The sequence below is a fragment of the Alnus glutinosa genome, chromosome 6, assembly GCF_958979055.1.
Source record: "Alnus glutinosa chromosome 6, dhAlnGlut1.1, whole genome shotgun sequence".
In the NCBI taxonomy this organism is placed as follows: Eukaryota; Viridiplantae; Streptophyta; class Magnoliopsida; order Fagales; family Betulaceae; genus Alnus; species Alnus glutinosa.
In genome coordinates this window covers 24,448,881-24,464,017 of record NC_084891.1, presented here as the reverse complement: position 1 = coordinate 24,464,017, position 15,137 = coordinate 24,448,881, and the positions used below count along the sequence as shown (strand labels likewise).

Genomic DNA, 15,137 nt, shown 5'->3' with positions numbered 1-15,137 from the left:
AAGATATAATTAAAAAGCAGAGGCTATGATTCATTGGCAATGGTCGTCCAGGGGACTATTCCCACCGTAAGCAATGTGGATAAGCCAAGCCAACAAGTACTGAAAACCCCCAATGTTGTGTGTCGTTTTATCGTTTCTGCTGAACCCACCCACATCCTCCTTATCCTTAACTGGCCCTCAGCCTCTCATCATAATTCATACATACACAAAAAACATAGAGAGAGAGAGAGAGAATAGAATAGAAAAATCCCCATTAGAATTTCGACTGAATACAGAGAGACGCAAATGGATCGACAAGAAAGAAAGCCGAAGCTTTGCTTCCCATCACTTATTCAATTGCACAGTCAGATCCCACTTTGATGATAAGCTTGCTTTTTACCGTCCTGCCAGAGAGAATACCAACAAAGAAGGCAGATGGATATCTATCCTAATTATGAGCGAGAGAGAGAGAGAGAGACCATTGGTGGACCTTGGCTGCTTTATAACGCAAACGCAGGGGTTGTGACAAATCATCATAGGTCCCACCCTCCACCAATGGCACCACATACTTGGAAAGAAAGTCAGAAGCAACTCAAAAAATGAAATCCAGCAGATCGAGCTTTAAAACAGAACAAGTAAAACCCCTGCTATTCCAATTTGATTTCAAAAGGAAGGCACAACTGAAGGCATATGTAAATTGGGATTCTGATGGTGTATGTAAATTGGAAGGGGGGAGTCCCGCAGCTTGTACTTGTACACGGCACTTTTAGCACATCATTAATGGACCTCACTGTCAATTGATCATTCATTCCACATCCAGAAGAAGAAAAACGGAGGCAAAGATAGAGATCCCACCAAGTATATATGGCATATGGTCCATGCATATTTGGCATTTATTACCCATCTCACATTTGCTAACAATAACAATAATAAATTCAACAGTCAGGTGCTACAACACAACTGAAAAAAACAAACACTTCGAAAGAGAAAGAGAAAGAGATGCAATAACCTGGGCATTTAGTTCTCAGCAGCTACAGCTTAAACTAACTACCATTTGAATCAAAATAAACAGAATTTTAAGTTTTTCCAATAGTGAACACTAGCTCCTGCTTCTCTACTGGTGGCATGGAAGAGAAAATCGAAATTTTCACCCTTCGGAACCTCCAATTCTTCAAGATCCATCACCATCTCTTACCCAAAGGATAAATAATATGATCCAATTTCTCTCAGTGCAGCTTGACAACCCCTCCCAGCTTCACAACTGCTCCCCCTTCTGGCAGCCTTGGTTTATGATAAAATGAATATGAAAGCAAAAGAAACATAAAATTTAGAAGCGCTACCAATAGAACAATATTGGACGGTCCAATACCTTGCCTCTGCTTTGGATGCTTTTGTAACTGCTCAAGCCAGGAACAGGAGTTGTTCACTCATCTTTGTTTGACAGACACGGATTGCATGGACCTCCTTTCGGGTTGTATAAAAGCCATCCGCTGTCTTCAATTTTCCCCCAAAAAATGCTCTCAACTTGCTCAGTAGCCACCAAACAGCCAAATCAGCTTCTTTTACTGCAAGATGGTCACAAATCCTGGGGCATCTTCTCTTGGCCCTTCAAGAGACCGATACATGTATAATATGTCAACAGTTTCATCCCCGTGCAGCTCGCCATTTTCACCACCGAACACTTCAACCACCAGCCGAGGCAATGCTCGGGCAATCTCCTGACAACCTTGGGGAGATAACCTACACGAAGACATCCAGAGGAATCTCATGTTGTAATAGTGATGTAAACCAGAAAGCAAAGCTGAATCCCCAAATGGGCTATCCCTGATCTCAAGCTTTTGCAGTCTAGGACAGCCCTCGAGCACATATTTAAGCCCCATGTCACTATCTCCAGCAAATGCAACTGACAGAGTCCGAACCAACTTCCCATATTTTCCAATGTAACTGAAAGCGCGATCAGTCAGTAAACCAGAAATTGCAAGCCGAGTGAGCTTCTTACAGTTCCTAACAATGGCTCCAAAACCTTCATCCATGGGCGCACCAGTCACATGGTCAGGGCGGTGTCGACCCATTATACAGAGGCGGAACACCTCAAGATCCGGGCAGTTGTTCGACATGGCTATCACAGCTGCATTAGTCATGTGCTGGCAGAAATACAAAATTGATTGTAGTTTCCTACAACCCTCGGAGATTGCTTGGAGACCCACTTCAGAAACAGGGCCCTCACTATCCTCCCGAGCATCAATAGGGAAAACCCGAAGCTCGTGCAGGTCCTTGCAAGTTGCCGCCACAGCTTGAAGTCCTTCATCACATATTGAATCAAGGACCTGCATTATGAAAAGCAAAAGTAAGCCTCACAAGTCAAAAACAAGATCACCAATTTGCACATTAATACAACACCCTCACAGAAACTTACCCAGAAAGTCTGGAGCTTGTGGCAGTGAAGTATCACCGATTTGAGCTGTTCTGCGTCAACATTCGCATAGCTGAAATTCAGGGAGGTGAGATTAGCACACACAGGGTGGATGACCGGTAAGTAGTCCGCCAAGATTTCCCTGAAGCCCGAGAGACAAACTAACGATTTGCAAGCAGCAAAGGCAGCGGTATAGTCTGGCTCTGGATCACCCTGAGCTACGCTCTCTGGTGCCCTAAACGAGCCGGTTCCAATGTGTGTGAGCTGCGGAGCTCGAACCATCAGGCGGTACAGCTGCCCAATCGAAACAACGCGGTTCAATCTAAGCTTCTTCAAGGAGGGGGACCGAACCACCAGCCTCTCCAATGCCTCGAAATTTATTGGGCATTCTACGCAATCGAAAATCAGCGACTCCAGACAGCTCGTTTCGCTCTCGGGAAAACAAGCTATCCAATCCACATCATCATCCGAAACCTCAGATTCGATTAGATCAAGCACTCTCAGATGTCTGACAACAAAAGTTAAATAGCAAAAAATCACATTCAACATCCACATATAACACTACAAACCATCTTTCCCATCCCAAATTCACCAACATTTCCTCACTCTCATCACTTACTAATTAGGGTTCGTATTACCATAATTAGCAAAGCATCACAAAATTCACGTCAAACCAACCAAATCCGCCAAACAGATCTGCACGCTCGTCTCCTCTTACCAAAAAAACAGAAGCCCAAACAGAATAGGAATAAAACCCTCAATAGCTTACATACACGCGTGTACGCACATATACTGAGATGGATCTAAATAGGACAGGGCTTAGGGGGGTACCTGCACTTGCTGGCGATGACGGCGAGGCCGCTGGTGCCGAAGCCGTCGCAACAAACAAGGACGAGCTCCTTGAAGGACGGGAAGGACTCGGCGAGGAGGGTCAGATCGTCGTCGGAGACCGACATGCGCTTCAGGTACACCTTCTCGAGCCAGGGGTAGGCGGCGGCCATGGCGTTCACCCAGGGCGCGAAGTGGGCCCCCCAGTCCAGCGGCATCAGGTTGAAGTCGGCGAACCTCGGCCGGCCCTTGATGGCCACAGCCTGGACCCGCGCGAACCGGGCCGTGGCTCGACGTGGCGACACCGAGTAGCAGTTCCCGATGAAGAGCTCGGATCGGGTCAGCGCCTCCACGCGGCACCACGACTTGCACACCAATGACGCCGCGTTTCGGTCCCGCCGTGTGCTCAGGAACTGGAGCACGTTTTCCAGCACGTTCTCGAGCACCTGGTCCGGGTACGGCGCCTGGAACTCCATGGAGCTCGGCCCGGGCCCCGCCACCGGCCCGGTAACTCCGCTGCAGTTCCGAGTCTTGCTGGACGACTCGGCGATGTCCGCTCCGCGAAGATCTAACGGCGGGGAGCGATCGTCGTCTTCGGACATTTCAGTCCGGTCCTTTCTCATGCTAGGTGAGTCACTCTCTCTCTTTCTACTCTCTGATCTAGGTTTTGATAACAAAAGGCTTATTTTAATTAAACTAGATCGCGAGCTTTTGGTAGCGTGGAGAGGCAGAGAGAGAGAGAGAGAGAGAGAGTGTGTGAGTTTGGGGACCCTGGTACCGAAAGCGTCGCAACAGTGAGCCTATTCTTGTTTCAATTTTTATATCATTTTTATATATGAATATAAAAGAAATGAGGAGGGTTTTGGATGAAGCCCTTATTCTCAGAGTTATTCATAAATATCTCTACAAAGTCATCCATAAATACATTTAACACCCCTAGACTTTATTTTGAGGCGTTTCTTCTTCTTTGTCATCATTATTCATTTTCCAGATCAATCAGCTCATTTCTTCCAGGTATGGAGCCTTTCTTTCTCTGGTATTTCTTGAATTATTTGTAAATACCTCTACTAACTCATCTATAAATGTGTTCAAACTTAAGCCTAATTAATAATTATCATCATTCTTAAGATTTCATTGATGGCATCATTTTCCAAATGAGTAGGCTCTGGCTCAATCTCACTTTGAACTCTGAACTAGGGAGCGTTTGTGAGTTATGGAATCTATTATTATTACATGGCATTTAATGAATTATAAGATTAATATTTGAAAAGTTCATGTATTTAGAAAATATATAACAAGTTTCATGGCATGTTTTTATTTATTTTGTGGTGTTACTACCATTCTTTGATAATACCTGAAAGCAAAAGTTGTAATAATTTTATTTTTCTTTTTTATACATCATTGATGAGGAAATTATCATTCTTAGAGCCCAAACGAGTCCATGATCGAGCTGGTGGGCCTAGTCGGTCCATCCGACCAGAAGAAAGACCCATAAAGATCTAATCAGTCATAACTGCCTCGAATACTCCTTAAATAATCTTATGAATATGAACTGGTTGTCATAATCGATGATAAATATAGACGATGAATCTCGAGACATCATTATTCTTGGAATATGAGAAGAGTCTATACGGAATGTCCATATCCATATGGTCCTAGAACAGGTTTATCAAGACTATCACAATGTGATATGGATGGAATATGCTGGAATCCTTATGTCATAATTATCGCAAGAAATTATAGGAAGATTTGATTCATAATTCATAAAAAGGCATAAAGGGTATTTATCTCGAATTTTCTGGGATAACCTCTTATCCCACACAGTATGGGATAAGAGACCCATTTGAACTCACTTGAAGACCAATCCTGCCCGAACAGGACTCCCCAAGGGATAAAATCTAATCTCACACGGTCTGAGATTAGGATCCTAATTGAACTCTAATCAGAACATACTCAATATACCAAAACTACATGATCTATAAATTGGCCAATACCTCAGGTATCGTAACTCCATGAATTTATGTGCTCTTATATTCTTTGAAATTTGTCTACAATAATCTGGCTTAGGTATCGGAGCGAGATCCCGTTGGCAAACCCGACTAGCTCCTATGTTTAATATTTTTGTCTTATAGGTTTAATCTTTTTGTCTTATAGCTGGAGGAGAGAACGCATTCTGAAATGACACGTCATCATACCGAAACCTGTACCAACAATCATATCACATACATATAACATATCACATAAGTCTATAGGTAAATAACTATATTAGCTGTCCAACTTACAATCTTAATTAAACACCATAATCTGTAAGAGATATAAAATAGAGGTTAATAGTAGTTGATATATTTCGATAACGGAAGAATATTAGTTAGGTGGGAATTAGTTGTAACCGAAGAATATGCTCTATGTCAATTATTTAGAGTCTATGAAATGGAAACCAAGACGGTAAGGAAAACGAGGAAAATAAATATACAGAAAATGGTTCTTTGGGAGGTTTGTTGTTCTCGAATTAGCTTGAAGACTATTGGGTTTCCTTTTTTTGACTCACTAATATTCTTCCGTTATCCAAATATATTCACTACTATTAACCCTCTATTTTATGCCCCTTACATAATCCATCTAACAACTACATCGATCATATATACATATCATGACAATTGTCTAGTTAAGTCAAAACTACACAATCAAAATACTCTCGAAACTCTCATCTATCTATTACTCCAATTGCTCGTTCTTTGTATTGATGTGTGCTATGAAAAATGTTGTTTTACAAATGGAATTGCGAGTCAACGGGTTATTAAGTAAAAAATCCAACAAAATGTGTGTGATGCAAGCCATTTTTTGTTCTGATAAAATATTTCTCTCATTTGTTGAACCGAAAACATTGAATGTTAAGTATTGTTTTCTCAAAGCATGTTTCTCAACTTTTATAAGTATTACTATTTTATGCTTGAAAAATCATCGAGATGGTTTGCTTTTGTTGAAAACAAAAGTGAAATTTTCCTTTTTATTCAATTTTTAAGTCCTCGATTTTATGCTTAAAATTTATTCTTGTTCGAGCGACACATGACACCTGCATTAAATCAAGTGTCGTATCTTATCTAACTCGCACGTGCATTAATGATGGTCGTTAAACTTTAGCTAGTGCTCTCTCTCAAGGCGATGACACGTGGAGATGTCATTCTCGTTCGAACAAGATTTTGTACATTTTAATTCAAGCCGTTCATTTTTTCTCGTGCACGCCCTCGGCTGACATGTGAATATTTCTTCGTGTTCGAACGAGACCCAATTTTGAATTTCGCGTGATGACTGCATGAAATATTTTAATTTGGTCTATTTGTTCCCATATTATAACTATAATCATATATTTTTATATATGTAATTAAAAATGACCTGATTTAGAAGACATTAATCTTTGTAAGGAAATAACCACTATGAATGAGTTCCAATTCTATCCCAAAAAAAAAGAAAAAAGAATTGAAATGATGTGTATTTTATTACAAGAATATAGAAATACAGCTAATCTAGACTTCAAGTATGATGGGATTTCACATTTAAATATGTCAGTCCAAAGTTCATATGCTAGGTGCTGTGATTCATATGGAGGGGTTTTGTTTTTTTGCAATCACGATTTGACATTTGACAATGGAATTTGAATTGAGGGTTTGTTACGAAATAATTTCTAAGTCTATGGGTGAAATTGTTAATAACTAAAACCAAGAAAGTGGACTTTTTCACAAATACACTAAAAACAGAAAAGAGAAACTTATTCAGAGCTCCCTCATTGGATTTATCCCTAAACGTTGAGCTTTATCTCTACGCATTTTCTAACGCAAGTATAATCCACGGTCCAATCAGATAGCAGTAAACTGTTGTTGACATAAAGCAATACAACTGTTGTTGACATTGGACAAAGGCTGACAGAGCCTATATTTAGTAGGCCGTGCTAAACGCCTCGTTCACGCGCTGTAATTTGCCCCAAACCAACTTTTACCAGATATATTGTACGGATAATTTTTTCACACCACTCGCTAATCTTATAAAAATCAAATATAAAATTAACAGTTTTTTATTATCACCAATGTGTGTGTGTGTTTTTTTTTTCTTTTTTTTTGTCGTCGTCGTCATTTTAAAATTGACGTGGCTTTTAAATTAATAATTTAATCAAAATTTAATAGTGATCTATTATAAATTTAATGATAATTTTAAGAGCCACATCAATTAGAGAATAAAATAAAAACACATGAGTGATATATTGCATTAATTTATACAGTCATATATTCATGCCGTCAACTCGATTTCAGTCTGACACGCAATATTTGTTGTTAGTAAATTTGTATACAATTCATATATTCTGCACAAAATTAATCAATTATAATAAAGAATCCGCTTGAGATTGCGATTTCAAAAAGTGCTATTTAAAATAACGATTTTAAAATGTATTATTTGAAAATTTAATTTTTAAAAACACAGTTAAGGTGCGTTTGGAATTGCGATTTCGTAGAGAAAAAATGCGATTTTAAACAAAATCGCATAAAATAAACTGTTTGGAAACTGGGTCTTTAAAAAATTGCGATTTGAAAATGCAGAAAAATGTTTATTCCAATCGCAGGTAATGGGGTGCTTTTTTAAAAACGCAGTATTTTAAAAGGCTAAGCTGAGATTTTACCAAACGCTTAACTGCATTTTTAAAAGTTACTTTTTTAAATAGCACATTTTAAAATTGTTATTTTTAAAATCGCAAACCCAAACGGACCCTTAAGCATTTGGTAAAATCGTAGTTTAACGTTTAAAATTATGCGTTTCACAAAAAGCAAACTTACCTGTGATTTTTTTGCGTTTTCAAATATCAATTTTTAAAAACGCAATTCTCAAACGATTTATATTTTGTAATTTGGTTTAAAATTGTACTTATTGTCTACAAAATTGCAATTCTAAACGCACCATAAGAGGTTTAACCGATTTAATTAAATAAAATAAAATTAATGTATACAATATTAGATTCATGTTTAGACACAATTTCAACCAATTACACGACAAAAAGGATTTGCCACCTCTACTATTTTCCGACCACACAACAATATGTTCTTGTTATAAGAAGTAAAAGAAAAGAGAGTAGCTGATTGAACGGACCAATAATGGGACCTTTGTTACATCCAATCTACTTTGCTTTATTTTTCTTTTAAAGAAAATTACTTATTTAACCCTCAAATTATATACATGTATATTAAAAATGGCTTTGGTTATTTTTGGTATCTACATGCGAGCATGACCTTTTTGGGGATAAAATCTACTTCTAACCCTTCTTTTAGTACGGATTAATGAACTCCTCTTTTCACACATACACACAAAAGAAGAAAATTATTGAATAAACTCATACCAATAATTAAGATTCAACTTTCCAACAAGAAAATAAAAGAAAGAAAAACAAAAAAAAATCAACTTGTACTATGTGCCGGTCTTCCGCTGAGTATTTCCAGCAAACTAATCAAATGCTTCAAAATAGTTAAATTTAATTATTATCAATTTTTTTTTTTTTTTTTCAATCCAGCAGGCTTATTCTGAGCATCTCCAACAAGCAACAAAATAGGCAAATGGCTCATAATAGTTAAATTTGAATATTATAATCCATTTTTCGTTTCTACTTTAATAACATTTTTCCTTCTAGTGTGAATAGTGAATAGACAGCACTAAAAACAATTTTTTTTTTTTTTTTTTTTTTTTTTTTTTTTTTTTTTTTATAGTTCTCTCTCTTCATTTCCTTATTTCACACACTCTCCCTTCCTTTTTCTTTCACACTATTTTTCACACAAAATAATATTTAAAGAAAATAAAGAGTAGAACAGATAATCTGTTGGAGAGAGTATAGAAAAAACAGTAGATAAAATAAAAAATTGTACTTTTTCAATAGTTACTTTGACTATTATTGCTGGAGATACTTTTACTATTTATTTTATAACTAACAAAATATTGAGGAAAACTAAAACAATATGATATTCACGTATCTCACTATCTCTCCCACTCACTTTTCATTATAAAAGTGTGCATAATAATGCATATATAACATGATTATTGAAGACGAACATAATACTAACAATGCTAGTGACATTGAATATGAATACATCGATGAAACTCTTAATGTACAAATTTCTCACAAGCATACCCCTAGATTTTTTAAGTTCATTGAAAGGTACGTGAACATTAGAGATGATCAAACTCATTCTCAGCTGCAATCCGACTTTATCAAGTACATGTGGCAATTGTATGGTCAATCTTAAGAATTATTAGTCATATTGTATGTTTATAGTTGCTTTGTTTTCCTTTTTGCATTGTTGTTTTTTGTTGCTTTGCTTTTATAAATTATGTAATTTTGTTAAAATATTAAACTGGTGCAACACTCGTACGGTATAGCACAAAGAATTTGTGAAAATTCAATATTTTATCTTTCATTAAATGTTGACAAAAATATAATAAAAAAATAAGAAATAATATTTAAATGTAAGTAAATAGTAGAATAGAGAATCTGTTGGAAAGAGTATAAAAAAAAAGTAGTTAAAATAATGAATTATACATTTTTAATAGCTACTTTGACTATTATTACCATAAATCCCCTAACGTAAATAGGACGTCATACAACTAGTCTAATAGTCTAGGCTCTTAATAAACCGAATTCGGACAATACTTTAATGCTCCGTTTGTTTCGACGTAAAATGATTTTCGTCGTAAAATAATTCCAGGAAAGTCATTTTTCTGAAAAATATTTTTCGCTGAAAGCATTTTTCGGTGTTTGGCGCGTATGGAAAATCACAAATATTATTAATATTTTTATTCAATCGTATTAACCTATAAAAATAAATTTTTATTCAAAACATATAAATATTAATGGAAAATAATATAAAAATTACTGAAGACGAGATTCTGTCATTGAGCGATAGGATTTCGGCCACTTTTACCGAATTCTGCCATTCCGGCTACTATAGGCAGAATCCAAGATAAAAGCTGGAATCCAAATAGTTTCGTCGGAATCTGGGTTGGCCGGATTCCGGCATACTGGCCGGAATCTGCTAGAACCGCCGAAATCCGGCCGTTAATGGCCTGATCTGCTCAGCCAGCCGGCCGTTATGGCCGGAATTTTCGGGCCAGATCCGGCTGGCCGGAATACGGTCGCCGGAATCTGGGCTGACCGGATTTCGGCAACGATGGCCGGATTCTGTCGCAGGATTCCGGCGACATTGCCCGGATGCTGACGGATTTGGGTACCGGCAAGATTTCGGTTATGGTCGACTGCTTGAAGTGAAGGTCGACTGTGTCGTTTAATAGGGGTCGAATGCGTCTGGCGTTTTCGGAAAATGATTTACGCTTTTAAAAAACGTAAATCATTTTCCTAAATTTACTAAGCATTTTTTATCAAACAGAAATCATTTTCCAGTTGATTATTATTTTCGCCCCTACCAAATACCAGAAAATGCCGAAATCATTTTACGCCGAAACAAACGGAGCATAAAATTCGGTCCAAGCTCGAGCCTCTATTCCATGTATTCGAGCTGAATCCAATAACCCTAATTTTGACTTGACTCAACTCGAATACAGTTCCATTCATAGTAGAACCAAATCGTCATCTCTTCTTTGTAGCTGTTCGTCTTCTTCTTAGTCATTTGCTCGAAATTTTACCCATCGTAGAAATACGAAAGTGAAATTCATGGTAATTATATATTAGCTAAATTATTATGAAGAATATATGGTTACTTTCTCTGTGTATATAAATCAAATACGTACAGTTGGTGTGCGTGCATGAGAATTACAACATCCTTTCATTCAATCAAACTACTCTGTCTACCTTGGGTATGTATATTTCAATGTGTATATCTGTTATTTGCGTACGCAATGTGGGATGCGAAGATTTGTAAGATTTTTAAAGAATTATAGATTTCCTATGAACAATCAGAGGAGTTTTCAACTTTATATGCGTACAAAATTAATAAGAAGGATAGATTTTTAGGATTTTTTTGAAGAATTTTAGACTTAACAATTAGATGTGCTTTTAACTCACAAACACAATATTTGATAATTTATTTGATTGATTTATTTTATTTAATAACAAAACAGTATTGAGACCAGAGTTACAAGATGATAAATTAGATTTATTATTGTTAGTGTAGAAGTGGAAGAGACTTATAACGTTTAGACTATTTCTCTATAAAAATAAAGTATTGTATATAATAAAATATATCAAAGAAATATGTAGCCAATAAAAAATTTTAAAGTGTGGATGTATGTCATATGCCGAACCACCTAAAATCTGTGTTTCTTTTATTTTCTTTATCTATTTTTAAATTATTATTAGTTCTTATAAGTGGTATTTAAAATAAGCGAAATAAAAATCCCACATAAAATAACACTTTTATATAATACACTCACGACTTAACAACTTAACACGCTGTTAACAAGACTCGTAGAAGAGATAAATATAAAAGATTCGCACCCAATAACCGACCCAACAACGAAATATCGTAAGATAATAATAAAACAAAAAATGAGTAACGGGTAGCAAATTCTATCCTTCTACTTGACCAGATTGGAAAATCCAAATAAAATCCACATGTGAAAAAATGGCATTTTCCTACACTTTTCGAGAGCGCAACCCCTTTGAGTCTTGATGACCCAAAAGGAAGAGTGAAAATGGTGGATTGACCACACGTTTGAAGTGAATCGCACCCCATAGTTTCAACGACCAATAAGGAACGCGTTGAAGATGAGGGAAAGCGCGCAGATAGAGAATCAGATAACTTTGGGTCCTGACTCATATGTCTGTCTCTCTGTGTGTGTTTTAAAGAAAAAGAAAACCCAAAAGAATCAAAATATTTTGTTTGGATGCTGATTTTAGGATCTTGAATTTTCTGACCGGGGGCCAGGGCTACCTAACCTGGGATTCCATCTCTACAAGACCGCCGCGTTTGGAGACCGATGTTTCTGACTTTAATGTTCTCTCTCCCTCTCCCTCTCCCTCTCCCTCTCTATACATATGCAAGCAATTCATTTATGTAGCATGCATTATGGTACTTGAAATCAAATGCATATAGGTTTAATTTATTGAGGAAATAGTTAGAAAAATTCGAGAGACAAGAGTTATAAGGTGATAAATTAAATTTATTATTGTTAATCTAAAAGTAAAAGAGACTTATAACATAACAGTTATTTCTTTATAAATAGAATATTATATACATTTGACGTATGGATGTTCGATCATAAGCTAAACTAGGGATGGAGCCAGAAACTGATCTTATGAGCAGGGGCTAAGGGTCAAAAAAAAATTATTGGTAGAGTAAGCTTATTTATTTATTTATTTATTTTATTATTTTTTTGGAATTGAGGGCAGGGGCTATGGCCCCTGCCAGCCCCCCTAATTCCGTCCTAGGATGAACCACATTGATTCTCTATTTCTATCTTTCTTATCATCTTTTTCTTAGATTATTAGTTCTTACATAATTATCACCTCAATATTCATATTATTAATCATTAATAATGTAGTTCAAAATCCTCAATGAATTCTTTAGTAGAAAAAAAAAAAAAATCGTTTTAAATGAACAATAATGAAAGATATATAGTAAGCTTTAGAGGCAATAATGAATAGGGGTCGATCGACTCGATCTCACAGCAAAGCAGGATCTTATAATTCAACTGTTTTCAGCAGTAGTTTATAAAACCGATGTGTCCGTTAGCAAAATCAAGCTCCGTCCATCCCGTGTCATCTCAGTGTCGATGCTTTGCTAGGGACTATAATATGAAATCCTAGTTCATATCATAGTGACAAGAAAAGCTTGGAGCACCCTCGTGACCGGGATGGGATTTAACAATACTTTTGCAGCCCGTCTAATCTTCGAATTATAAATATTACTATTGATTTTATATATTACTATTAATTATATAATTATATATATATATATATATATATATATATATGAAAATTCGATACAAACTCAACACGAAATTAAAGGGTTAAAATTAAAGGGTGTTCTTTCTCATTTTGTTAAATGGGTCGAGTTGTAATTGACCTATATATAATCTTATATTGATGCATTCACAAAATCCGAACCCAACACATGACATAAAAGGCTGACAATTTTTAAGACGATCTGCAAAGTCAACACGAACTCAACACAAAATTAAAAGGTTCGGGGTTGAAGGGTTTGACCCGTTTAATTAAATGGGTCGAGTTATGGTTGACCTACCTATATTAATTATTAAGTGTCAAAATGCGGTTACAATTAGCAGTTATTGCCTCTAACTGTAACCGTCTTAGGTGGTTAGCAGTTATTTAAAACTATAACTGCACCGTATAATCGCTTTTAAATTTAAGCATTTTGAGCCTATTTTTAGGTGTTGGGCCTTCATTGAACTTCTTTTTGGGCTTTTTTTTTTTTTTTTGCCAAATGTATGGTATCATTTAAAACCCCATATAAAACAACGTTGTTTTGTATATATGTGTGTGTGGTGGTTAACAATTAGTAACCGCCGTCTACTCCTAAAATCGCTAACAGTCATGTCTTAGATGGTTAGCAACTTAGCAATTTTTTTTCAATCACCTACAAAAGCGGTTGGGTGGTTTACGGTTTAAGGCGGTTAGCGATTAGTTGGCGGCTATTAACTGCTCGCATGTTCACCCCTAACCCATATAGTTTTACCCATGCTTCGACACAATCCAAACCCAATACGCAAACACGAATTGTAATTCCTACTCGATAATCACTGTATAATTCAGGTGGTATGACTTATTAGCACTGTCAAATTGTCCACACAAGCTTGCATATTGATCTTACATATATGCAGGAAAAAGAAGGAAAAATGGGAAATTTTGGAAGTTAAAAACTCTAAAAAATACAAACACAAAAGGCACAATCATGTTAATTATGTTACTGGTCCAATTAGTTTTTCTTTTTTGGGTCTTTTGACCCTTTTCACTACGCTCATAAGTTGATTATAATGTGCTACCTGAAATGCAATCACTGTACACTACATGTGCTGCATCTTATTATCATTATTGCCAACGGTAGTATATATCCCAACTGAGTCACAGTAGTATCTCAAACTCCAATACGTAAAAGCAAGATACACAAAAATAAAGCCAATAAATAAATAAAAATTCTTGACTCATTCTAACATGAATCTGTTTTAATTTGATGAAGTGATTTTTAAAGATAAAAAAAGAAAAGAAAAACGGAAATAAAAGTACCTTCTTTCGATCGCTCTTTTTCATGTATCAGAAACAGATATATATATATATATATATATAGGTAAAAGTAAAAGTGAATGCATTTTTGCTGGCTAAATTGTTGTAGGATTCAGAAACTGGATTTAGCTTAAAATAGTACTAAGCAAGCAAGCAGGAAGAGTCACTGTCCATGAAAACTCACGGAACACGCTTGTAAAGTAGCTCAAGCGATTATGATTAAAGTTTTACTGAGTTTTTCATAATCTGAGGAAATGTTCGATCACTTGTGCGCCTCGGTTCATTCCCTTCACTGACAAAACTCAAAAGATTTTTACTTTCCGGCCGAAAGATCGAAGAAAAAGAAGCTCTACTTCACCTGTGAATTAACTTGGGGGGTTACGTACAGATTGTCTTGACAGCTCGTTTTATGCAGAGATGAACATGTGGCAAAGCTACCTGGCTAGGCGTTGGGATTCCATAACTTTTTTCCATGTAATTTGAACTAGTAAGAGTTAGGTTGCGTTGGGATTCCATAACTTTTCCATGTAATTTGAACTTGTAAGAATTAAGGTTGCTGCAATTCTAATCACTTGGGTGGTGACCATTCAAAGATAAAACGGTGATCGGTCACTTCTAAATGAGTGGTCAAACCATTCATCTTTAATAAATGGCTTGGATCCTTGAAATACAAAATTACTTTTAAGTCAT

General features: G+C 36.3%; 1 protein-coding gene across 3 annotated transcripts; it reads right to left on the bottom strand.

Moving 5' to 3' along the window:
- Positions 1-234: 234 nt before the first annotated feature.
- Positions 235-4,017, bottom strand: LOC133870307 (transport inhibitor response 1-like protein). 3 transcript variants are annotated; one of them, XR_009900691.1, is made up of 4 exons: positions 3,224-3,990; positions 2,396-2,900; positions 1,349-2,306; positions 235-893 (listed from the first exon to the last, which is right to left on the bottom strand). XR_009900691.1 is itself a non-coding variant. In XM_062307402.1 (3 exons), the coding sequence occupies exons 1-3, from the start codon at positions 3,841-3,843 to the stop codon at positions 1,542-1,544; spliced, it is 1,890 nt and encodes a 629-aa protein (XP_062163386.1). In that variant the 5' UTR covers positions 3,844-4,017; the 3' UTR covers positions 941-1,541. The 3 variants fall into 3 exon arrangements, 1 of the variants encoding a protein (XP_062163386.1); XR_009900690.1 differs by lacking the exon at positions 235-893 and adding an exon at positions 941-1,260; XM_062307402.1 differs by lacking the exon at positions 235-893 and having other exon boundaries at positions 941-2,306; positions 3,224-4,017.
- Positions 4,018-15,137: the final 11,120 nt, after the last annotated feature.